General features: G+C 46.1%; 2 protein-coding genes across 14 annotated transcripts in view; one reads left to right on the top strand and one right to left on the bottom strand.

Annotated features, from left to right (window-relative positions):
• Nucleotides 1-938: 938 nt before the first annotated feature.
• On the top strand, nucleotides 939-23,091 carry TRIM45 (tripartite motif containing 45). Of its 7 annotated transcripts, none has more exons than XM_066377272.1 (7): nucleotides 939-1,082; nucleotides 1,890-2,235; nucleotides 3,893-4,626; nucleotides 5,975-6,104; nucleotides 6,899-7,013; nucleotides 8,804-8,930; nucleotides 10,111-12,470. In XM_066377272.1, exons 2-7 carry the CDS (start codon nucleotides 2,060-2,062, stop codon nucleotides 10,257-10,259), a joined length of 1,431 nt encoding a protein of 476 aa, XP_066233369.1. In that variant the 5' UTR covers nucleotides 939-1,082; nucleotides 1,890-2,059; the 3' UTR covers nucleotides 10,260-12,470. The 7 variants fall into 7 exon arrangements, with proteins under 7 accessions (XP_066233369.1, XP_066233370.1, XP_066233372.1 ...); XM_066377273.1 differs by lacking the exon at nucleotides 939-1,082 and adding an exon at nucleotides 1,107-1,244; XM_066377275.1 differs by lacking the exon at nucleotides 939-1,082 and adding an exon at nucleotides 1,440-1,528.
• Nucleotides 18,096-26,253, bottom strand: part of TTF2 (transcription termination factor 2) — a 44,634-nt gene continuing 36,476 nt past the window's right edge. For 3 of the 7 annotated variants that reach the window (XM_066377259.1, XM_066377261.1, XM_066377263.1), the window contains 5 exons: nucleotides 26,000-26,058; nucleotides 23,969-24,119; nucleotides 23,171-23,253; nucleotides 21,831-21,905; nucleotides 18,097-19,055 (listed from right to left, as the gene is read on the bottom strand). In XM_066377259.1, coding sequence (XP_066233356.1) covers nucleotides 18,911-19,055; nucleotides 21,831-21,905; nucleotides 23,171-23,253; nucleotides 23,969-24,119; nucleotides 26,000-26,058 — 513 coding nt within the window. In that variant the 3' untranslated portion in view covers nucleotides 18,097-18,910. Of the gene's footprint in view, nucleotides 19,056-21,830; nucleotides 21,906-23,170; nucleotides 23,254-23,968; nucleotides 24,122-25,999; nucleotides 26,059-26,253 lie in introns of those variants that run through there. The other 4 variants (XM_066377260.1, XM_066377262.1, XM_066377264.1 and 1 more) reach the window with 3 other exon arrangements.

Below are 26,253 nucleotides of genomic sequence, written 5' to 3'. Positions count from 1 at the left end.
ATCGACGTTTTGTTTTTGTCAGATTTCCTTAGTTTTTAAAGCTTAGGCTAGGCACTGTGCCCATATTAGAAATGGATAAGGCATCAATGAACGCGCATCGGGCAGGGAAGTCGTGAAGAAAGCAAGCAGAGGGGAAATAGAACCTACTGGACAGGCGGAGGCGGTGGAGAGAAGGAGACTGGCGGGGGGTCAGAAGCCAGTGCCCCGGTTCCTGGAATGTTGGAGATACAGGCCGCAGATCCAGGTAACCCCAGAAGGCCAAACCAGGAGACCACTGGTGAGGACACTTAGAGAAGGAGGCGAAGAGATTGTAAAGCTTGCTCAGTGCCTTCATCCTCCCAACGAGTCTGTGAGCCCACAAAGGGCTTATCTCTCCTTGGCATGGTCCACTATCCCATTGTGACCAGTCACCGGCCCTCCTGACCGACTGATGAAAACAGCGGGACAAACCTGCTCCGTTTCTGTTGTGCATAAGTGGAGAATTCTGGGTGACACACACTTAACCCCTGAGGTCATCTGCACGCCCGGCCCCGCTGGGTGAAGCAGCAGATTCTGCAGCTCCAGGGAATCGCGAGCTCCTGGCACTGGCCGAACGCGGGCCTCCTTGCCAGTCCTCGGCTCAATGGGTCCCAGAACCAAGGCCTGAGGCCCATAGTCCTGGAAAGCTCCAGGTGCTAGCGAGCCGCAAGTCCTCGGCGTCGGCACCTAGGCCTGAGGAGAAAGCCGCAGGCTCACACCCTCCTGAGCAGAATCTCGTCCTACAACTCCCAGCATGCCCCGGGCTGACTGACAGCTCCCCCACCAATAAGAAGGTCCAGTCTGGTTGGTTCGTGAGACCAATCCAAGGGCACAAAAGAGGCCATTCTCGAGGCATATCAGCGCGCTCTATAAGTGGTCCTCTGGCTTTTTTGGTCACCAGAGAGATAAAGAGAGGGACAGTCGCCGTAAAATGGTGACGTTGGCTCTACTATGCCGCTCCCTCTCCTCCTTGCTCTTTTCCACCCGCCGCCCCGCCTCCGGCTCTTAGTTTGTTTCTCCCCTCCCGGCCTGAGTGGACAAGCGAAGATGTAGAATCGCCAAAGGTTATTGGTTGCTGGTAGTGTCACTCTGGAGGGCGGCGGGGCCCTCAGCGGCGAGGACCGCCCCTCTCGGACGGTGATTGGCCTTGTCTGAGTACACTCGGGCTGGGACCTGACCCTTTCGGCACCTTGGGGCGAGACCTGGGGGTACGGTGGCAAGCGAGGGTCCGGTTGGGACTCGCAGCATCTTCGCTTGCCGCGTGCCCTCCCCGGAGGACCTGGTTGGGGGAAGGAGCGGGAGGCCCTCTACCTCATTACGCGGGGGCGAGGGTGGCGCTTGTCGCGTGTCTGGCGCGGGACCAGTGGGGCGGGCGGCGGGAGGGGGTGGTAGTGGAGGGCGGGAGAGGTGCAGGGGTCCAGGAGGAGACCACAGGACTAGCTCGAGACCTAGACCTGGAAGTGCTTCCGGGGAGGACTTGGGGGAACAGAAGAGGGCGTGGGGGTGTCTGGTATGGGATGCCATGGAAAGGAGGGGGCCCTCCAGAGCAGATCCGTGAGTGGTTCCTTTGAGGAGCCCCCTTCTCCCCCTTTGCCCTTTGAGCTGCTGAAGAGCGAGTCCCCATGGTCTCTGTTCAAGTTCTGCCAACTTTTTCTTTGGGTGGGCATAGTCACCTACTTCATTACAGAACTACCCAGGTCCTTTTCTAATACTGGGTATAAAAGTGGGGAATATGTCAGAAAAGAAGCCGCTACTGGGCTTCGTGGACAAAGTCCCCAGTGGAACTGCCCCTGGGAACTCAGGCAAGACTCACTGCCCCTCGTGCATGGGGCTCTTCAAAGCCCCCAGGCTGTTGCCTTGTTTGCATACAGTTTGTACCACGTGTCTGGAGCAGCTGGAACCCTTCTGCATAGTGGACACCCGCAGGGGAGACTTTGACACCAGCTCTAAGGGGTCAATATTCCAGGAACTCAAGCCCCACGGCCTGCAACCGCAGATCGGCATCCTCTGTCCAGTATGTGACACCCAGGTGGACCTTCCCATGGGTGGAGTGGAGGCTTTAACCATAGACCACCTGGCCATGAATGATGTGATGCTGGAGAGTCTGCATGGGAAAGGCCAGGGTCTAGTGTGTGACCTGTGCAGCGACAGGGAAGTGGAGAAGAGGTGTCAGACCTGCAAAGCCAATCTCTGCCATTTCTGCTGCCAGGCGCATAGGTAAAGGTGGGATACCCCAACCTGTGTGGCTTAAGAACAGTACACAAAGGTGTTTAGACAGAGACATCCCTCCTTGGTGAGCAGATGGAAAGGCAAACTTTCTCAAGTACCATGGAAAGTCAAAGTGCAATCTACGATGTGATAGCAAACACTCTAGAAGGGTAGTTAACTTTTGCAGCCTTATATACTACCCTTTGTAATGATAGACTGCCCACAACAATTAGGGGATATTTCAGTGCTTCATATTCATTTTGAAATATCCCCTAATTTTTGTAAGCAGTGTAGTGTCAAGGCTTGCAAAGTCCTTTTCAGTTTGCAAGCACATTCAGTGTCCTCGGATCATCAGTCCTTTTTGTACTAGATAATCATAGCAGGTGCTGGAGAAACAGGAGAATGAATACCATAGCCCCTGCCTTGATCTCATCTGATCCTTGCACTCCTTATATAAAAGTAAGCACTGTTTCCACCTCTATTTATTGAGGAAACAAGCTCAGCAATATGTGACTTGCCAAGGTCCCAGAGCTGGTAAGTAGTATATAACAAAACTGAATTTTAAATCCAGATGTACATTCTCTTTCTACTAATCTATGCTGCCTTCCCAGCATAAGGAGCAGATTGGCAGCACTCCACCTCAGCCTTTTCCTTGTACCCTAGAGTCACTGTGGAGCTTGGTAAGGTGAACTGGTAGGTGCTCCTTGGGGTGCAGATGGTCTTTTATGGCATTTGGTGAACAGTTTGTCATATGAATCCTCATCCCTTCTCAAGCCCCTCCTCCATTCCAGGACATCAGAATATAAAATAGCCAAGGTTTTAGAATTAGCCTCAAGTAGTTTTTAAGTTCTGCCTTCTATTTATTCTCTGGACTCACCCACAGAACAAGTTAGTAGTCTTTAGTCTTTCTATTTTTAACTTGGAAGTGTGATTGCTTTGCTGCCAGCTAAACAGCTGACCCTATTTTCTCTACAGCCACTCATCTGGTGCCGGACAGGCATGTAAGTTCAAGTTACTGTAACAGTCACCATGGTTTCCTAGGGATCTCCCTGAATCTTTAGAGGGCTACAGAAAACAGGAATTAAGAGCTTTGATTCTATCCATTGATTTCACTCTTTCTAATGTTGATAACCTGTTGAGGAAAATTCTTGCTTGACGCTTTGGATGACACAGACACCAGCCAAAGGAAACGCTCTACCAAAATCTTAGGTAAAAGCAGAGGGAGGTTTTGGCAAAGCCAGCTAGCTGCTTTTTAATTGCCTGGGATTTACTGCTATGCCAGCTGGCACGGTTTCTGTCTCTTGGTGCTGGGTTTTCACCTTGTTCTCACCTCTAGCCTGCTGGAGGAGTAGGCAATGGCTCTTGTCTAAACTTGCCAATTTAATTCTTTGAGAAAAGTTCCACAATGTAGACTTAGTGTTGTAAGCCAGAAAGCCTTAGTTTACTATCATTTAATTTGTACAACAGCCCTTTCAGGTAAGTACTATCCCCACTGCACAGAGGTAGAACTGGAATCAGAGGATCATGTAGTTGGTAGGAGGGTAGAGCAAAGAAGTGAACTCAGGTTTGTTTGACTTTGGAGCCCATGGCTCTTAAAACTGCGGGACTGTTTTTCCCAACTAGAATGGTTTCCTAATGTCTTGTTCCTGACTCTGCTTACCCCTAGGCGGCAGAAGAAAACGACTTACCATACCATGGTGGACCTAAAAGACTTGAAAGGCTACAGCCAGATTGGGAAAGCCATTCTGTGTCCTACTCACCCTGCGGAGGAGCTGAGGCTGTTCTGTGAGCTCTGTGACCAGCCAGTGTGCCGTGATTGCGTGGTGGGTGAGCACCGGGATCACCCCTGTGACTTCACCAGCAATGTGATCCACAAGCATGGGGACTCTGTGCGGGAGCTCCTCAGAGGCACCCAGCCCCACCTGGATGCCCTGGAAGAAGCCCTGCAACAGATCAAAGAGACAAACAGTGCCCTCCAGCAACGAGTGGAGGCCGTGGCAGCCGATGTCCGAACATTCTCTGAAGGCTACATCAAGGCCATTGAGGAGCATCGAGACAAGCTGCTGAAGCAGCTGGAAGACATACGGGTCCAGAAGGAGAACTCCCTACAGCTGCAGAAGGCACAGCTGGAGCAGCTGCTGGCAGACATGCGCACTGGAGTGGAGTTCACCGAGTACCTGCTGACCAGTGGCTCTGACTTGGAGATCCTCCTCACCAAGGGGGTGGTAGTGGAGAGGCTCACGAAGCTGAACCAAGTCGAATACAGTGCCCACCCCAGAGTAAACAATAAGATATGCTTCTCTCCTCAGAAGAAAGCAGGCCAGTGCCGTGGCTATGAAGTTTATGGGGCCATCAATACCAAAGAGGTCGATCCAGCCAAATGTGTCCTTCAAGGAGAAGGTAGGAAGGCACTGCCTACTGGCATTGAGAGGGCAGAGGACAGGGACATCGTTTTTAAAGATTTGTGGCTTTTTCAGCTAGGCCTTCATTCAGCTAGGAAGAGCTCCCTACTGACCAGTTTGTTAAAGGGCAGTGACCTCTCCCTTGCCCTTTTCTTTCTGATTTGTTCTGGTCAGGGTATAGTTAATATCCCTTGCAGGCATAAGGCTTGATCCTTTTCCAGTTGATAAATGTAGTAACTATCAGGGAACTCAAGGATCACACTTTTTCCATCAGAAGACAGAACTGAGACAGTGCCCCTAGGAGGTAACAAGCATCAGGGCAGAGCGAGGTCCTGAGTGTCCAGGGAGGAGCATGCAGGCCCTGACTCCCAGGTCATGTTCTGAAGAGGGTCTCAGAGGAATGAGGAGGAGGAGATCATGGTTTACTTTCTTCTCTGTCGTTTTTGATTCACATAAGCCCCATACCATTGATATTTAAAAGAATATGGTAGGCATTTCATTCGATGGGGGGGGGGGGGGCGCGCCGAGGGGTACCGTATCATTTGACCACAGTGTCCTATTCTAAAGGAAGCATATTATTCACACATGTATGTCATACATCAGTCCTCTTGCACAGGAATTGGTTAACTGTTTGGAGGTCACAGCTCCCTTTGAGAATGATCTTTCCCTAAGAAACACCCACGACCTTGGGCAATTTTAGGAGACTCTTAGACCCTTCATAAGCCTCTCCATAGACCTCACAGTAGTTCATGAACACCTGGACAGGTTACAAAGCCCTGTTTCATCTGACTGCTGACTAGGAGCTGTAGGGAGGGGGGAGTGGATGATTAACTGAACCAGGTCTGGCTCTTTTCTTGAGAATGGAGTGTCAACTCAGGCAAGAGCTCTAAGTAATCTTTTTAAAGTATCTATTGTGTCCTTACTATTGAATATCCCAACACTTTGCCCTGAGCTATTGCATTGTGGAGGATCTCAGAACAGGGAGTCCAAACCTATTCTAGCAGTATCTGCAGCTAAGAGATGGCAGTTTGGGGTTATCAGCCTCCCTCACAGGGTCTAGAGATTTTCTTCTCTAAATACTTAGGCCAATCTGGAGTATTTTCAGAACTTCCACAGGGTTGAAGTTAAAGGTCCAGGATCCTGTGATCCAAAAGCAGCTGCTGGCGGAGAGGGCCAGGCTCAACAGGAGTCTCCCAGGAGGTATGCTCTGGGAGGCAGATGGGAAGAGAAGAGAACAGGAAGTGCAACCTTTGGTTCTAACGAGTAAAAGCAAGATGGTGTCTGATCTGGAGAGGTAGCTCTGCAATGGGCCTTGAAGATGAGGACCGTGTGTGTCTCTCCTGCAGATCTCCACAGAGCCCGGGAGAAACAGACAGCCTCCTTCACGCTGCTTTGTAAGGATGCAGCGGGAGAAGCCATGGGCAGGGGAGGAGACAATGTTCAAGTCGCAGTTGTCCCTAAAGATAAAAAAGACAGGTTTGTACTCTGCAGTCACATGTCGTGGGGAAAGGTGAAACTGGAACCTGAGGTCCTTGGCAATAGTGGTGTGACTGCGGTTGTTATCCTCCTCCCCGGGGTGCTACTAAAAACGGGATGTGAGCAACTGGGCCAGATGTGTTTTTTTGTGTGGGTTTTATTTTTAGATTTTTATTTATTGACTTTAGAGAGAGAAAGAGAAACATCAATTTGTTGTTCCGCTTATTTATATATTCATTGATTGATTGATTCCTGTATGTGCCCTGACCCGGGATCAAACCTATAACCTTGATGATGCTTTAACCAACTGAGCTATCTGACCAGGGCTCTTGTGTGCATTTTATACCTATATTCAAGTCTCTTTCAAAAGTCTGACCTGCCCCTGATTGTCTTCATCCCACTCTCTGAATAGAGTGAAAAATATTCAGTATTGGACTGAAAGGTGCCCTTCTCAAAATGTAGGCCCACTTGGCTACTGCACTGTCTTGGGAGCCGAGTTCCAGGGCCCTGCAAGTGGAGGAGGGAAGGGCGAGGATGGAGTGCAGGAAAGCACAATGGAAGCCATTCAGAGGGAGCACAGTTTTCAAGGAAGTCACTGAACAGCTGACTAAATTAGCATTTACGTTGCTTTCCTTTATGTTGCAAAATTAATGAGACAAGTAGAAGCAGTATCCAGTTTGGGGGGGGATTTAAAATTAAGACCGAATTTAATGGTGTAGTTTATATCCTGAAATAGTGGGCATCTGAAGCAGGCTGAGAGTAAGTGGCTTTTTGGAACCCTTGTCTCCATCCAGTCTGGTCAGAACGATGGTGCAAGATAACAAGGATGGAACATACTGTGTTTCCTACATCCCCAAGGAACCTGGCATCTACACGGTGTTGGTCTGCGTTAAAGAGCAGCACGTGCAGGTGAGGCAGACCAGTGAGCATGCTTCCGAGCACCTTCCACCCCAGCCCTTAGGGTGCAGACCTTTCTCACAGGATAAGCCGTGGAGAGGGACTGAATAGGATTCTCCTCTTTCCTCTTTCCTTTCCCTTTAGAAACAGCCTGGATTCTGTGACTTACTTTTAGTAGAGGATGCTGGGGACTCTAAGAACTCTCCTGCCCTATTTCCCCTCCCAGCAGTTATGCTTATATTTTATCATTCTCCTAGTTGGCTTGTTGGAACTCTTAATTGGGAAGATGCCTTAATCACAGGGGGGCAGTCTATCAGCAGACAAGAACCTACACTCAAGAAATATCATCTAGCTAAGGGCTGCCTAGCTTTGTACGGACTGTGACCACAGTGGACTTACTGGAGCACGATTGGGAGACCTGCACCCTCTTCTTACAGCCACAGCACTAGTCATCCAACTGCCTATCTACTGACTCGACTCTGTTTCCATATATGCTTATGTCACCATGGTTACTAAACCACTTCCACGACAAGTGTAACACTTTCTGGTTAGATTATGAATCTCTCTGCTGACAATGGAGTAGTCAGAGGTTCCCCAAAAGAAAAATCAACCCTGACAGGGACACGAAGATGCCATGCAGAGTCATGAAATGTTAGGCTGTGGTGTGCAAACTAGGAAGACTCATTATTCACTAGCCACTCTGCCTGCCTAACTACAGTATGCCAGAGTGGGTTAGGTGTTTTTACATACATTATTTCATTTTTCTTCTAAACCATTCAGGCATAGAAATCATCATGAGAAACCAAACTTGCTAAAATACACAGTGCCTGCATAGCAAAATCAGAATTTGACCCCTTTTTTGAACTCCAAGTTGTTTTTAAAATAGATTGTAAACTCTCTTGACCCTGGCTGTTAGGTCAGTAGGTTAGAGTGTCACCTGAGACACCAAGGTTACAGGTTTGATCTCCAGTCAGAGCACATACGGGAAGCAGCCAACGAGTACACAACTAGGTGGAACAACAAACAAATGCTTCCCTCTTTCTTTCTCTCTCTTTCTCCCTTCCCCTCTCTGTCTCTCTGAAATCAATTGATAAAAAAAAAATTTTAAGTAAAAATAGATTGTAAAGTTAAAAGGCAGAGATTTAACATCTGAAAAGGTTCCAAGGTGCCAGACTGACTCTCGACTTTGTGCTTTCACGGGCTGCATGGCTCACACAGGGAGAAGCACATAGTCACACTTATTAAATATTGTTTAACATAGGCTAGAAACTGGAGAATGGGGTTATCCTGGAAGGAAATGGGGCAGGTAGAAGCTTCTAATTTGAGAATTATTAACTACTTTTAACTCTTCTCCCTTGCGAATCTCTTCACTGTCCCAGAACAAATAGGTGGGTAAACAGGTATGTCCAGGATGGAAGGGTAGAAGGGAAGGAGGTAGCTCAGTATATGAGGGGAGGTGTGTGGCTGAGAAACTGGAGACAGGACCATGGCTGTCCTAGCCTTGTGGTTATAGCGTTCTAATTACCCCTGAGGTTCCTCAGCAACAGAGCAGAGACCAGTCAGTTACAGGAAAGAACAGATGGGGTTTACTAGTGTGTCACGTGATCTGGGTGCTAGCAGGGACTCTATCTGGCCCCAGCTGAGCATCCAGATAGTTACTGTCCTGTGTTTCCCTCCTGCTGTCCTTGTCCATGTAAGCGCAGGCCGTGACATACACTCCGTTTAGCACATGAGATGCTCAGCACATCTCTGTTGACTCATACATAAGTTGCTGTTCTTTGCTCTTGGTCTGAATACTGAAGGGCTCGCCGTTCACTGTGACCGTGAGGAAGAGGCACCGCTCACACCAAGGCATGTTTCACTGCTGCACATTCTGCTCCAGTGGAGGCCAGAAAACTGCTCGCTGTGCCTGCGGGGGCACCATGCCAGGTAGGGGTGCCAGTCACTCTTGAGAGTCCTCCCCATCTGGGCCGCCTCCCAGCAGTGGCAATCAGCTACTGCAGACACTTGGTTTAGGATATTCTGACTTAGACTTTGTAAGAATATAGTCTATGGATATAAGTACCACCGTTCTAAAACTTGCGTGTAGTTTCTTTGTTCTGAACACTGAAACAGCAAGCTTACAAGTTCCGAGCTTTTTTAGTTTTGAAACAGTTCATCAATCCCATGAGCCCTGTGCTTCTACCTGGTCACTTGGTGTCCCATTTCTCCCTTCCCAGCATCCCCGCAGTATAAAAATGTTGCCTGTCCTGTTCCTTTGAAAAGGTTAAAGAAGTTCCAGACAACGCAGGGATGGGGGAGTAGATGATTAAACCAACTGAACCAGGTCTAGCTCTCTTGTTAGGGGGAGGAGAGTCAGCTCAGGCAAGACCTAATTATTTTTTTAAAGTATTCTAATGTGTCCTTCTCTGATGGTGGGCCATAAGCAAGGCTTTTGTACCCTTTGGTATAAATACTTCACGTATTTCCCCATGTATAAGACGCACCTTAATTTGGGGGCCTGAATTTTGGTAACAACAAAAAAAAAAGTATTACATAAAGTTATTGAATTCAAGTTTTATTCATCATAAAATTCATACAACTCCTCATCACTGTCAAAACTCCCATCCATTAGCTTATCCTCATTTGTGCCTAATGAATCACTGTCTTCAACAAAGAGCACAAAACCAAGTGCAAAAAAGCAGGATATGCAAGTAAAAAAACTTCAACCACTGTATAAGATGCACCCAATTTCTAGACCCCCAAATTTTTGGAAAACGGTGCGTCTTATACATGGGGAAATACAATACTTTTTTATTTACACTCCAAGTGTAAATTTATTTACTTTATCTTTCATTTTATTTGTTAAAATCCAAACCAGTTCATCTCCTTGAGTTAGCAGTGTTAAAATAACCCTCTTCTCAGAACTTCAGTTCACCTTAATTCATTTGCTGTCATCAGTCCCGAGTCCTCCTGACTAGAGGCATCGATAGCTTGTTCCTCTTACCGAATTTTTATTAGATGTTTTCACATCCAGGAGTCTAAATGCTGCCAGGAGCTTTAATTTCCACGGTAACCACTTGGACTTCACTCTGATGGTGTTCCTCCCTGTCCTCTTTGTACCACGCAGGTGGGTACCTGGGCTGTGGCCATGGACACAAAGGCCACCCAGGCCGCCCCCACTGGTCATGCTGTGGGAAGTTTACTGAGAAGTCAGAATGCACGTGGACAGGTGGGCAGAGCACGGCAAGGAGTCTGCTCAGGACCGTGGCACTCTGAGCGTTTCCTGGTCAGCCTGCTAAAGCTGTAGCCAGCACAACTTCAGGCTACCAGACAACCCCAGGCCTTAACTCTGAAGAAATTGGCAGAATTAAAAACAAAAGTGCCTTATCTATACTCTCAAGCTCAAGTACTTTGTGAGTTGCTCACTGATTGTACGTGTGGACAGCTGAGCACAAAAGACCACACGACTACATTTCTCTCAGCAATGGGTTGGCAGTGTTCTTTCTGCACCAAAAGAGGCTGTCTCCTTTTTGTACGGTTATGGAGGTATCTATGCCTTTCAACCTAGAGATTGTGGGGATAGTTAGGGTCCTTACTTTTTGATAATTAACCCTTTTTATTTCTTCCTGAGTTACATTTTATATAGATATTTTCCTCAGAAATAAAAACCTCCTTTCACGAGCACATTTTAATGGATTATGATGTGATCCAGCTGTTTAGGTGGAAGTCGCCTCTTCCCCCTCTATGCCTTGTTCATGTGAACTCCCAGAGCCTAAGGCTACTACTTGGTAAGGGCACGCAGGTAGTAAGTAAACAAGGGGAGTGGTGTTGAAATATAACCTTGCCTGACCAGGTGGTGGCGCAGTGGATAGATGTGAAGGACCCAGGTTCGAGACCCAAGGTCCTCAGCTTGAGCATGGCCTCATCTGGTTTGAGCAAGGCTCACCAGCTTAGGCAAGGGGTCACTCGGTCGCTGTAGCCCCACGGTCAAGGCACATAGGAGAAATCGATCAATGAACAACTAAGGAGCCGCAACGTAGAACTGATGCTTCTCCTCTCTCTCCCTTCCTGTCTGTCCCTATCTGTCCCCCTCTGTCTCTGTCACAAAAAAGAAATAGAACCTCACACATTTACTGCAATTCTGCTCATGCCAGGCCATCTAGGTAGCCCCATCCTCACCTCTCTCAACATTGTTTGTTTTCTAGAGAACAGTCTTCACTTTTGTCTATGTACCTAGAAGTTAAGTAGAAGCTTTGACTCTGAAGAGTCGGCTGTTAGAACCGGAAGAGCGTTGCTGGTGCTGGAAGTGCACACGCCAACATGCCCCTACAGAAACCTGTTTTTCCTTTGGTTTTGGTGACATTGCTCTTCTCACTCCTCCTGTGTCAGGGACCTGCCCTCTGTCTTCTCTGCTGGCCCCTCCTGGCCTGGCCTGTCTGCACACACTGGAAAGCTCCAGGGTCAGTTCTTCATTTGTTTCTCCCCATTCCCAGATGTTCCCATCCTCTCGTGACTTGAATATCATTTATACACTGGAGGCTTCCAAATTAATCTCCAGCTCTGCATTCCAAAGGATTATATCCAATATCTTACTTAGTATTTACACTTGGATATATCACAGGCACCTCAAATTTAGAATGTCTGAAACAACTACCAAATTTCAATGCCCACTGTCCACTTGCCTGTACGGCCCAACTGCTTCTGCGGTGTTATCCACCTCCTCAAAGGAGATTCAAATCCACTCTCATAGGCTGTGGAATCCACTGCTCTGACGCCCCTCTTGCGCACCAGGACATACTGTCTTTACCACGGGCTGATCCTATCAGCCGTCCCTTCTAAGTACGTCTGCTGAGCACTGCTCTCCAGCTCCCCGGCCACCAGCCTGAGACACTGAGATTTGTCACCTGGACTCTGCCACCTGACCTGTCTCTGCTCCCTCCTCTGGTCTATTCTCCAGTCAGAAAGGTCCTTTCTAAACACTTCAGGTCATGACACTCTTCTGCCCAACACCTTCCAATGGCCTCCCATCATGCTCAGAGGAAAGCCAGTCCTAACATCAGCATGTAAGACCCTGCCTGACCTGCTTTTCTCCTGTTCCAGCCCAGCCGGCCTGCCTGGCGCTCCTTGAACTCTGAGTGCTACTTTCTGTCTTGCAGCCTCCTCACCCCTCCACCAGGAATGCTCTTCTCACAGGCACCCACACAATCCACTCCTTTTCCTTAGGTCTCCACTTTGTCAGATACCTTCCTGCGGAGGTCCTTAAGTGCCCTGTAAAACAGCAGCCCTCTCCCTACCATCTCACCCTTACTGGGCTTCATCACCGTGTACACATACATTCATCTGTCTACTGTCTGTCCTCCTACTAGGCTATAAGCCAAATCTCTATGAAGGCAGAGATTTGGCCTTTATTAACTACTATGTATACTGTCCCTGTGTGTGTTGTTCCTGGCACACAGTAGAGGCTTAATCAATATTTTGTTGAGAATAAAAATCTAACTGGTAGAATTTTTAGTTTGGATGTCCTTCGTATGTTTCTATAAGCCAGACTTCTCTTCCACCAAACTCCAATATTTGTCATTTAACCAAATATACCACTGAGAAAAAAAGTCTCCGCCTTCTCTAGAACTAGTTGGATAAATTAAATGCACCTTAGGAACCAGCTCTGAGTTTTCTAATGACCTCAGACATCTAGGGAATTGCTCACCATGAAGAAACTTACTGTATTTACATCATTTCCCCACCCTACCCCATCCCGCCACACGTTTTTTAACAAATCAAGATTCATAAAATAAAGATAAAAAGCCTACATGTTTCAGTCAGAAAAAGATTTCAGTAATTAGATAACTATTGTAGATGAGCAACAGAAAACTTCTATAAAATATCTAGGTTTTGGCAAATGCCCCAGCCTTTAAGCAATATTAAAGGCAACAGTTTCATTACAAATATTAAGAAAGTTTGTAAAAGTGGTGGTGGGGGCCCCTATTCCTTGGCCTGTGCTACAGTGGAATCTAAACTCCATTTGATTTAACTGCTCTGCCAGAAAATAAGAGTAATCTGCAGAGCCCAAAACTCTGCAACACTGAGGATTCAGGAATTGTCCCCAGGGTAGCAAAGTACTTCAGAAATCACCTTTGAGTAGGGAGCACTGAAGCATCAACATGATGCAGTTATAAGTCAGTGGTCCCCAACATCCGGGCCACGGACTGGTACTGGTCCGTGGGCCATTTGGTACCGGTCCGCAAAGAAAGCAGCGGTAGAGCGTCGGCCTAGCGTGCGGAGGACCCGGGTTCGATTCCCGGCCAGGGCACATAGGAGAAGCGCCCATTTGCTTCTCCACCCCTCCGCCGCACTTTCCTCTCTGTCTCTCTCTTCCCCTCCCGCAGCCAAGGCTCCATTGGAGCAAAGATGGCCCGGGCGCTGGGCATGGCTCTGTGGCCTCTGCCTCAGGCGCTAGAGTGGCTCTGGTCGCAATATGGCGACGCCCAGGATGGGCAGAGCATCGCCCCCTGGGGGGCAGAGCACCGCCCCTGGTGGGTGTGCCGGGTGGATCCCGGTCGGGCGCATGCGGGAGTCTGTCTGACTGTCTCTCCCTGTTTCCAGCTTCAGAAAAATGAAAAAAAAGAAAAAAAAAAAAAAAAAAAGAAAGAATAAATAACTTACATTATTTCCGTTTTATTTATATTTAAGTCTGAACAATGTTTTGTTTTTAAAAAATGACCAGATTCCGGCCCTGGCCTGTTGGCTCAGTGGTAGAGCCTGGGAGTCCCGGGTTCGATTCCCGGCCAGGGCACACAGGAGAAGCGCCCATCTGCTTCTCCACCCCTCCCCCTCTCCTTCCTCTCTGTCTCTCTCTTCCCCTCCCGCAGCCGAGGCTTCATTGGAGCATAGTTGGCCTGGGCACCGAGGATGGCTCCATGGCCTCTGCCTCAGGCGCTAGAATGGCTCTGGTCACAACAGAGCAACGGCCCAGATGGGCAGAGCATCGCCCCCTGGTGGGCATGCTGGGTGGATCCCGGTCGGGCGCATGCGGGAGTCTGTCTGACTGCCTCCCCGTTTCCAACTTCAGGAAAAAAAAAAAAAAAATAGACCAGAATCCCTCTGTTACATCTGTCTAAGACTCACTCTTGACGTTTGTCTCGGTCACGTGATACATTTATCCGTCCCACCCTAAAGGCCGGTCCGTAAAAATATTTTCTGATATTAAACCGGTCCGTGGCCCTGGCCGGTTGGCTCAGCGGTAGAGCGTCGGCCTAGCGTGCGGAGGACCCGGGTTCGATTCCCGGCCAGGGCACACAGGAGAAGCGCCCATTTGCTTCTCCACCCCTCTGCCGCACTTTCCTCTCTGTCTCTCTCTTCCCCTCCCGCAGCTAAGGCTCCATTGGAGCAAAGATGGCCCGGGCGCTGGGGATGGCTCTGTGGCCTCTGCCTCAGGCGCTAGAGTGGCTCTGGTCGCAACATGGCGACGCCCCGGAGGGGCAGAGCATCGCCCCATGGTGGGCGTGCCGGGTGGATCCCGGTCGGGCGCATGCGGGAGTCTGTCTGACTGTCTCTCCCTGTTTCCAGCTTCAGAAAAAAAATGAAAAAAACAAAACAAAACCGAAAAAAAAAAAGGTCCGTGGCCCAAAAAAGGTTGGGTACCACTGATATGTTACACCTCTGCTGTAATGGGGAAGAAAAAGAGCCACAATTGCAGGCTGCATCCTCTGGGAGGCTATAACAGGATAAACACCTTGCCTGACTTGGATAGCAAACATATACATCTACCTGTCAGCCCACCCATCATTCTCTAGTCTCGCAAATGCGAGTCACTCAGCTTTACCCCTGAGGATATATACCTGTGTGTTAAGTTAGTCTCAGTTAAGAGGTAGTTGGGTGAAGTGAATGCTAATTACAAGCAGAATATACAAAGTAGTATTTCACTCTTGGCCTTGTTACTTTCTACATGTTGATTCCATTTCCTTCCTCATGTCCTCAAAGAAGTCTTCATACCAGGTCAGACCGCTGCTCTTAGCCCTCCCTGCTACACAGCCCCTCCACTGTGGCGCTCCTCACCATCACCACCTCCTAGTCACACGTGAGGATTCAAGTAACGCCTGTCTCTCCTCCTAGACTGCAAGCCTCAGGACAGGGATTGGTTTTGGTTTTATATTGCCAATGCCCAGCAGTGCCTGGCACATTTATACTTTTTAATTAATTTATAAATAATTAAGCAGTAAAAGTATTCTCCGAATCTTTCCTTTCATATATATCTCTACCTACACTCAGATTCAGCTAAGGGTTCTGGGAAGAAAGACTCAAGCTAGTAAAGACATTGTGTGGCTGTAAGTCTGTGTCCCCTGTTCCATCCCTAGGGGGGAGGCTTTGTCTCCTAGCTACTGAATCCTGGGGAACTAGGTACTATACCTGACCCTAACTTCACTTTTATTTATGAAAACATTTAAATCTAGGGTATAGGCCTAGGAATTCTAAATTCCTGCTATAACTCACTTTCTGACTATAGGTATACTTTTTAATTGTCTTTTCCTAGGGCTAGATGCTGCATAGGAAATAGTCCAGTATCCCACTTTGTAAACCTAATTCTCTCAAGGCATTACAGCAGACGACAAGATTTCAAATGACCAGAAAGGCCACACTGAGTGCTGGCATCTCCACGGTCTTCCTATTAGTGCAGAAGAATCTGGCCTCACCCACGAGCCCTGCTGAAAGCCACTTCATTGGGCAAGAAACAGAGAGGAAACCATGCCGTGTTCCTATGTAGCCATTCTAAATTACAACTGCTAGAGAAATGGTTCACGCCTTACAAAGATACCATCCTGCATGTGTCCATAATGACTGCATGACAAAGGAGTCCTCAGTGGGGTTTTTGAAGGGACAGGATTCCACCCAGTCATGGCAAGTACAATGAATGCCATTTTAACCAGCACCATTAAAGAGAAGTCAAAGTATGAAGCTTCCATGAAGGCAATTCTGTCACATCAGGAACACCCTGTGAACTGGGTGCCCAGCAGCGCTGCACTCTGGTGAGAGATGTTCACCATCTCACTCTTTCAGCTGCACCCATGCTGCTATTGATTCTCATGTGCCCTGGCCTGGCCCACAGCAACACCAGTGTTTGCAAAACATGTCAGGCTTTACAAAGCAATGAGCTCCCTCTGTCCTTGCCTAAGAATGGTGAAATAGGTGGGCAGAGGGAACAGGGAAACCTGACAGTGTGGTGTCACACAGAGGAGGTGGGAAGACACTGAACTCAGGGCAGTGCCTCAATCAGGCCACTACACTGTGGGATGTGGCCCACTGCTAGAGGGTACAGAGGCCCCCTTGTCATGCCCAGACCTTAAATCCCTCACAGTGGCCCTGGCTGGGTTGCTCAATTGGTAAGAGTGTTGCCCTGATACATCTAGGTTGTGGATTCAATCCCTAGTCAGGGTGCATACAAGAATCAACCAATGAATGCATAAATAAGTGGAACAGGAAATTGATATTTCTCTCTCTTCCCTCCGTCTCTAAAAATTAATAATTTTTTTAAAAAGACAGTAACTAAAATGAACATAAGCCTGAAATAGTCACCAGAATGCCACTTATATTAATCCATGACAAAGTCTCACCCCAAGGCTAGGACTGAAGGATGCATGTGTAGTACATTTCATGCTATCAGGACAGTGGTTCCAACTTTTGCTGTATCCACCTCAAATCAACAGCACCTCACTGTTATAGAAGCACTTACCCAAGACACAGGTGGCTTTGCTAGCTTAGCATCAGAACAAGGAACACTAGAGAAACTGCTTATGATGCCAGAAAGAATCTTACATTTGTCTATGGACTCTGCAAATACCGCAGGCTATAATCCCTTCAGCCCTCTCCAAACTAAAAGCAAGAATACTTGAACTTCAAAGTTACCATCTCTTCTCTCTTAACTAGTGTTGGAACCGACACCGACAGGGCTCATCTAACGCACCTTCTGACTGACATGAACCACTGTCTATCCAGGCAAATGGGTTACAGCAGGCATATTTGTTACTGAATTCCCAGTGGAGCAGAATGAGATATATGATAATCCACACATCTTACAGATAAAAGAATGGAGATGCTCAGGGAATCTGTAACTAGCCTAATATCAGACAATCAGCAAGTGGCAGAGGCAGGGTTTGTACTGTCTAGCTGGCCTAGGAGCCACTGCTTCTCAGGTGACACTTATCTTTGCCCTGGTGCATTGTACAGCCTAACTCTCAAGGATAATCTTATGTCCTTCATTTCCTGATTTTATCACTGTAGCTGTGGAGTTCTGAAAACAATGCCCACCTTACAAATGTGGAAACCTAAATGTAGAGGAGTTAAGGATTTTTCCAAGGTTATATCCTCACCCAGCTAAGGTGAGCCTGGAAATGGACTAGTCTAAGTTCTACACCAAAATCTTCCTATCAAACCAACTGTCTTGATAGGAAGAGGCCTACCTCTGTAGGCCTTCAGATCTTGTCCTTAGAAGGCATCTTTGCTTAAAAAGGCCCCAGTGCCCAGTCCATAGCATGACTGGGTTAACAAAGGATTTCGTTTCCTACTCCTCACTCAAAGGAGGGTAACAGCGCTACCTAGGAAGAACTACAGTTCTCCCTAGCTTAAGTCAATAGAGTAAAGTGTTCTGGAGATGAATGCTAACGAGAAGAAATCTGAATAGTTTTCCCAAGACTTTTAAAAGTCTTACGAGTTTGTATTAGTTACTAATTGCTACATAAATAACCCCAAAATCCAGTAGCTTAAAAAAAATTACTTCTTGACTATGTCATAGTCCAATGTGGGTGAGCTGGGGTGGGCAGGGAGGCACACCTGGGGAAGGCTTTTCGTCCAGTCATTCCGGAACCAAAAGGGCCAGTGGCCCAAAACGGGGTACCAATCCCTAATCTAGAGGCCACACGGCTCTCTCAGGCCTTGTGGTCTTCCACCAGTACTTCTGCATCTGGGGGCCCGATGAGAGGAGACACAGCCTGAAGAATCATTTGCAAAGTTTTACAGGAAGGATACAAAACGGCTTAGATAATTTCTGTCCTCATTCCCTTGGTGAGAACTCAGTAATATGACCTGTGTAAACTGCAGTAAAGACGGGGAAATGTAGTCTCTCTGGGTGCCCAGGAGGAAAAGCAAACAGGTTTAGTGAACACAGCATTATCTCTCTTATTCTGTCAAACCATTAGATTCTACCCAGAACAATACCAATGCTAAATGATGCAATGGTGCAAAGACTAAATGTTACAACAATACTAAATGAAACATTAATACTAAATGCTACAAATACAGTAAATTTGTAAAAAATACTATAAAAATGATACAAATATTAAGTTATGATACAAATAGCATATGCTATACCACTAAATGATAAGACACCTACTACTAAATGATACGACATAAATAGTAAACAGCTCTTTCTTTATGTACAAAGCACCTCCTTGAGGTCATCTGAGGGAGAAGGGCCGTAGGGTACACTCTCTGCTCGGCCCATAGAGTGGTTAGAGGAGTGACCTCATGGCGGGAGAGAAGAGATGGGACAGAGCCTGTTAGAAAAGGTACTGACACAAGGTTCCCGTCAGTTGAGAGGAGAAAGGCTGCAGAGCTTTTATTGAAGCTTACGCACAACTCTCCCAGAGTAGTTTTCCAAAATTTTCTAGCCCTGAAACATTTTCTTTTATCTGAAGTCATTTATTGGTTTGTATGTCCCTCATTAAATAAGTTTATTGATTAACATGGTTGACTGACCAACTGGTTAACATGACAAACTGATCCTCAATTCTGGGGATAAGACTGCCTCCCGTGAGGAGGGCATAAGGCTCAATGGTGAAATGGAATGCCAAGAGAGCACAAAGGACTATGGGAAGTCGCGCTCCCAAATCCTAATACAAACCAATGGTGGCGCCATTCTGAGCTCTATAAACAGGAAGTTAGATGCCAAAAAGGACTTTGAGGTCAGCCAAGGTGAGCTTGGTAACTAATTCTCCAGATATGGATAGAACCTGTTTGGCCAAATCTTTCTTTTTTTCTTGAAGTTGCAAGATCTTCTCCTCCACTGTTTCCTCACAAACAAATCTAAAAAAACAGACAAGCAAACAATCAGAAACCCAAAGTGGCATATCTAATAACATGTTCAAACTTCTATTTATGCTTTAGTTTTATTTAAGCTTTGTCAGGTTTGGTTAAGAACTCTATGTTTAGGCAATCCAAACAGCTTGGACTAAATATATACCCATTTAAAATGATGTGACTCAAATTAGTTTTTATTTTTTCTTTCTGAAGCTAAGGTAAGTGAGAAATGCCAAAATAAGCAAGATAACCCTATCCAAAAAAGTGCAGACTCAGCTTCCACAACAAAGTGCCGTCTTGATGTGGTCAGAATGTGTGAAGCTCATCAAGTTCCTGCTAAGTACATGTGCTGCTTTAAAACAGTATCTTCTTTCAATCCACACTGAAAACAAGTTTTACAAATGAAGGAAATGCCAGTGTTGTCATTCCACCACTAACCCGCTATTGATTAAGCATCCACTGTATACTATGTACTACTTCAGTGGTAGTCAACCTGGTCCCTACCGCCCACTAGGGGGCGTTCCAGCTTTCATGGTGGGCGGTAGCAGAGCAACCAAAGTATAAATAAAAAGATAGATTTAACTATAGTAAGTTGTTTTATAAAGATTTATTCTGCCAAACTTAGCAAAAATCCGACATAAAGTACTTGATAAGTAATTATTAGTATATTCTTTAACTTGCTGTAACTGCTTTAATAAATTTTATAAAGTAAAGTTACTTCCCTACTTTATAAATCACCATGACTGTGGAACCGGTAGGCGGTTAGAAAATTTTACTACTAACAAAGATACAAAAGTGGGTGGTAGGTGTAAAAGGGTTGACTACCCCTGTGCTTCATGAAGTGTAGTTCTGGAGAGAATTATATAATCTTGCCCTCAAAGAGAACACGAGAGAGAGAGAGAGATAAAAATAAGCAACAAAGCAACAACAATAATACCACCAGAAAGTGGAAACATATCCAGAGTGCAAAGGAGCAGGCAGCAATCAGTCTGGAGTGCTGGGGGAAAGCTGTACCGAAGAGCTCACCCTGTACATGTGACCTGGCGGGTAAATGAGGGCTCGCTAAGGGAAGAGTGGGGAGGGCATCACCTAGAGTGGGAAGGCATGGAAAACCATGGCTGAGGTTTAGAACACGGTATGTTGGAGGAAGACCAAGTCATCCAGTCCAGCCAGGGAGAAAGCTAGGACTCCACTCCGCTGCATTATAATGGCAAAAGCTCAAGTAGTTGGCGGGGGCCAGATCATGAGTAGCTTTGTTGTTGTGCTAAGAAATTTAGAAAGAGAGAAGGAACAGTGGGCTGGGAAAGAAGGGATGGTTATAAGAAACATTTAGAGAAAAAAATTAATTTTTTAGCATTGGTATTATCACTGGGTAGGTGAAAAGTGAGAAGAAGGGAGGAGTCCAGTTTCTGGCTCTCTGATTGAACAGTGAAGTCTTCAAAAAGACAAGGAATTCTGAAGAATAAATAGCTGAGATGGTAGGAAGACACAATTTCAGTTTGACATTTTGAGTCCCTGGAATACATAATAGTACTTACTCCACAGTGCGTGCTCAATAGGTCCTAGCTTTCTTTATGGATTGAATGAGATGAATGCACGAATGAATCAATAATGGTTGAGTATGTGGCCAGATTCAGAGATTAAGCAGGAATTGGATATCTAGGTCAGAAATTTGGGGGCTCCTGGAACTGAAGACAGTCTGGAGTTACTGGAGCAGACAGGGTTCCTAAGGGAGGTACACCAGAATGAGGAGAGAACTGAAGACAGGAACACTAACTGGATCACTGTATTTGGCAAAGTTTGGAATTCACTGGAGCCCCTTAGCAAGAGCAACTGCGGTGAAAGGCCAGTGGGAAAGTCCACTGGTAACAGTTGAGGAATGGATGGCAGTGAGCACATAAAGACAGGCAGTGATTTCTCATCCCTCAGGAGACGAAGCAGGAGGACACGGGGGCCACAGATAGTGTGGACTGTAGCATCAAGGTAGCTTTCATTATTTTTAAAGAGAAGAGTGTCCCGAATACAGGAATATTCTGCAAAATTACTGGCTTGTGCTCTTCAGAAATGTCAGTTCCATAAAACAAAAAACACTGAGATATTGTTCCAGATAAAAGACAGAAGAGTCATGACAACAGAATGCTACGCAGGATCTAGGCTTTTGCAGAGGACACCATTGAGACAAGTGGCAAAATAGAATGAAGTCCATAGCTCAGGTGGTAGTATTGCATCATTGTTAATGACCCAATCTTGATCATTTTAATGTGGTTATGTGAGAAAATGTCCTTATTTTTAGGAAATGCACACTAAAATGTTTAGAGGTAAATAAGCATCATGCCTTCAACTTACTCTCAAACGGTCCAGAAAAATGTTTGCACGTGTGTAAAATCACACAGATATACACACACAGCCAAGCATGTGTACACAGGAATTTTTTATATCATTCTTTTGTATCAATCCTTACATTCTTTTTTTATATGTCTGAAATTATGTCAAAATAAAAGTTTGGGGGGGGGGGCGGGGGGTCCTTTCACAGCCGTCTGGCCTGAGGCAAGGTTCAGCATCCTAGACAAACCTGTGCCACCTTTATGGAGGCCAACTCCAAGGTCACCCCACATGGCCTGAGTTCCCATCCTGACTGTGAGCAACAGAGAAGATGCCTCAGGAGCATCATTAGTAGAGTGAGCACCAAATACTTTAAATTCTATGAAATCACTACCCAAGAAAGACTTGACGAAAGCAGAATGTGGAAAGAGTCCTATGTCCTGGGAGACATTTACTTACTTGTGTATGACAACATCTTTCTGCTGTCCTACTCGGTAAATTCGGTCACAAGCTTGATCTTCAAGTGATGGATTCCTGGTAGGAGAGAGATAAAGCCCAAAGGCGCTGACATCCTAGGCCAGGCAAATCCAGCCCACAGCCTGTCTTTGGTATACCTCTTTAGCTAAAATTGGCTGTTACATTTTTAAAGGGTTGTATTGTAAAAACAAACAAAACCTCACAATGAAGAATATGCAGCAGAGACTTATGTAGCCCACAAAGCCTTAAAAGATTTACAGAAAAAGTTTGCAGATCTCTGTCCAAGGCAATACTGGCCTCAGAAAGTTTAGTGTCAGATATTTTCCTGCCCTCTGAGACACTGGGGTCAATGCTAATAGTGACACAGCACTATCATCAGTTCACAACTGTAAGTAACAGAGGTGAAACCGACATTCAAACTTGGTCACTAACTACCTGGGTGATCTTGGGCAAGTCCTCTGCCCTTGGCCCTGCTACTCGGAAACACGAGAGCTGCTGATCTCAAATACCTTTCTCGACTTTCATATTCTATGATTCAACTTAAGAGACAATTTGTTTCCTTAATAGATTCTGATTCTCAATTCCAAAGTAGTCTCTCTTCTTACCACCTTAAATCTTAGATAGTAGTTCTCCACTATAGAAAATAATGAAACTCCCAGTCTGTCCCCCTCCCTCACATCTCGGGGAGCCCAAGAAGGACCTGAGCACATTCTGTAGGACGACAGCAGCAGGCTGGCCTGCTCATGCCCATGGGCTGCCTGGAGAATCAGACTGATGTGCAGCAATCCCTGACGAGCATAACTGGGAACTTAGCTAATTTCCAGGAAAGGCGCTATTATGCTCCTGGTATTGACACCACACGGGAAGCCAAGTGAATCATGTTAAGTGTATTCCTAACATAATTAGAAAATTCCTTCCTCTTTTCCTTTTAGAGTAACTGCTCCCTCTTGTACAGGGTTGAGAGTTGCCTGGATGTCAACAAATATGTCTGAAATACGGTATTTGAAGAGTTAGAACCGAGGGATGTAGCTCTTAACCAGGAGGAAAAGCCCTGCTCCTAGTCTCCATGGAGACAAATGTTAGTAGCAAGAAAGTGACTGGACAATTTTCAGTAGCATTTGAAGCCTTGATTTCCCAGAAATTCAGGGCTGACAACTAGTCCTATACCCTGTTTAGATTTAGAGCTGCATCTTACACATGAGCAGAGCAGCATCTCCCTAACACAGAAAGAGCACAGTAAACATCAGATAGGCCCCACTGTTCTTCTGGTTGGGGGTTCCCTGCTGTGCTGTCACAAATCAAGAAAAATCCAGAATCATTACCAGTGCATATCCAGAAGAAAAAGATGGTTTCCTCCTGTCAGGTTTAGACCAATACCTCCAGCCAAAAGAGAAATCAACATAACCTTCAAAAGAAAGCACACTGTTACCTTCATGCAAATTTGTTCTCATAATTTGCGTCTCCTTCTGTCTCAGGTTCAAGTTTAAGATAATACAAATAAGAATCTTGTTCCTATCAGATCTCTTCCTGCTGTCATAAATGCACTATTTTGAAACTGAGATGCTTCACCTTTGAGGAAATTTTCACTTCACATTTTTTTAGTGAGTGAATCTCAGAACATTGTGGGCATGCCAAAACATAAATACAGTACAACACTCTAGACTCTAGGACTGGGGGTGGCTAGCTCAATAAACTTTCCTTTAACCAGTTCTATGATGTCACTCTCTGTGCCCCCGCCCCACCCCCGCTCTGATCCTCCTGCCTATCACTCACTAATGCTTTCCATGTTCTTATTATCCATAATTGGATGACTTTGTTCTTCCACCTCCCCCATATTCTTCATATCCAAATCCCCCAATTCTTCAAGGCTTGCCTCCTCCACAAAGATTCTCTTGATCCTCACCGGTTCTAGTCTCCCTCTCCTTTTAGCCCTCATATTTTATTCCCTTTAGAGTATTTGCATACTTTGTTATGTACCCCGTAAATGTCTAATAAGTTTAAAAGACCTGGAGGAATCAAAGCTATGAATATACTTAAACTTGGCTGCAACATTAGAATTCTCGGTATAACCAAGAAAAATGTGCTCTTCATTATATAGCTCTAATGTGGCCAGCCAGTACCTGAGGGCCCCTGGAGCTGTTAAATGCTTCTACCAAATCCATTCTCTGTTTGGGGCTAACAGAGCCATCGATGGTGGCGTAGGTCAGTCTGTGCCTCTTCAGGTGCCAGGCTACCACCTTCAGCATGCTGGTCCACTGGGAGACAATGACACTGGAAGGAAGGGACAACAGACAAGCAGCCCCCAAGCAGATTAAACTCACCTGCAGGGCTGTAATGCTCCTATAACCCCTTTTTAAAAATTGAATTTATTAACATTATTTAACAAAGTTATGCAGGTTTCAGGTGCACAATATTGCACTGTGTAAGTCAAGTCTCCCTCTATCACCATCTATCCCCTTCTACCCTTAATGTTCAGTTGTCAAATGTGGATGAGAAAAGGCCTTCCTTCTACAACCTATGGGGAAAAGGCACATGGCTTAGGTCACATTTTAAGGTTATAATGTGGATACATAAATAAAGAGTGACAGATTTAAAAAGATTATAATGCTCCCCATTGTTTCCGGATCCAGCCGAAGATGTACCGCATTTCCCTATGTATAAGACGCACCTTAATTTTGGGGCCCGAAATTTGAAAAATGTATTACATAAAGTTATTAAACTCAGTTTTATTCATCATTAAATTCATACAATTCCTCATCTGTGCAAAAAAGTGGGAAATGCAAGTTTAAAAAAATCTACAACCACTGTGTAAGATGCATTTTACACATGGGGACCAGTTTAAAGACCCCAATTTTTCGACAAAATGTGCATCTTAGACATGGGGAAACACGGTGTCTGGTATTAAGGACAAAGTGACTAAAGTAAGCACTGCAGCCTCCTGCCATTTGGGGGTCCAGTGTTTACCCAGAGGAGCTGTGGTACTGCAGAATAGGGACATAGGCCACCCTCCCTTTGCCAGTCATACTAAAAAAGCTGCTAGGACTTTTCTACACCCCTCACCCAATTCCCGCCATGCTGTTTTAATGAGAGTTTTAAGTTTTTAGACCAAAATATTTCAAATATACAACGTAGATTATAACATACGTGTAAGTTGAAACAACAAATGGCCCTCCTGCCCCCATGCACCATGCTTAGGAACCCTCCGTCTGCGCACACGGCTCTCCTCCCCCCCCCCCTTTTTTTTTTACAGAGACAGAGAGTCAGAGAGAGGGACAGATAGGAACAGACACAGGAACAGAGAGATGAGAAGCATCAATCATTAGTTTCTCACTGTGTGTTGCAACACCTTAGTTGTTCATTGATTGCTTTCTCATATATGCCTTGACCGCGGGCCTTCAGCAGACCGAGTAACCCCTTGCTGGAGCCAGCAACCTTGGGTTCAAGTTGGTGGGATTTTGTTCAAACCAGATGAGCCCGCACTCAAGCTGGCGACCTCAGGGTTTCGAACCTGGGTCCTCTGCATCCCAGTCCGACGCTCTGTCCACTGTGCCACCGCCTGGTCAGGCTCTCCTTTCCTTTTATCAGTTGCTCCCTTGCTTTTCTTTAGCTATGTCTTTACTTTTAAACATTTCTTCAGAGGCTTAGCTTACTCTGATCCTCTAAGAATTTCCTTTCAATCAGTACCACAAGTATTTTAATTAGAAATCACAGGGAATTTGTGCTGTAACCTCAGAGCTTTCTGCTGAGCATGACTCAAGGTCCTTGATATAAAATGCTAAGATTTAGTGCCTGACCGGTAGTGGCACAGTAGACAGAGCACCAACCTGAGATGCTGAGGTCCCTGGTTCGAAACCCCGAGGTTGAGCATGGGGTTGCCAACCTGAGTGTGGGATCATAGGCATGATCAAGGTTGCTGCACTGAGCAAGGGGTCACTGGCTCTGCTGGAGCACCCCGGTCAAGGCACGTATGAAAAGCAATCAATGAACAACTTAAGTGCTACAACTATGAGCTGATGCTTCTCTCTCTCTTCCTGTCTCTATCTCTAGAAAATATAAATCAAGATAAAAAGCTAAGATGTATAACTATCAGCAATACCAAATTCCCTTGCTTCACTGCAAGCACTACTTGGATAATGAAATAACACATTTACCTTTTTTGGGACTCTGAATTTCTTTGGATTTCCTCCAACTCTGCCAACAGGGATGAAATCTGGAAAAGGTCACGTGAACACATGCAGGTTTAAGCACTTTTCGCCATTACCCCTCGCCTGAGCAGCAGTCCCCTGGATGGCCTGTTCCCTCATCTGACCCTCCTTTACTCCACTTTCCTTTCTGCTGCCAGCCGGAAAGTGGTCTGACTCTCGGTGATAGACACACAAAGCAATGAATTTTCACATGCTATAGA

The sequence above is a fragment of the Saccopteryx leptura genome, chromosome 3 (genome assembly GCF_036850995.1).
Source record: "Saccopteryx leptura isolate mSacLep1 chromosome 3, mSacLep1_pri_phased_curated, whole genome shotgun sequence".
In the NCBI taxonomy this organism is placed as follows: Eukaryota; Metazoa; Chordata; class Mammalia; order Chiroptera; family Emballonuridae; genus Saccopteryx; species Saccopteryx leptura.
This window is presented reverse-complemented; position numbering and strand designations above follow the sequence as displayed.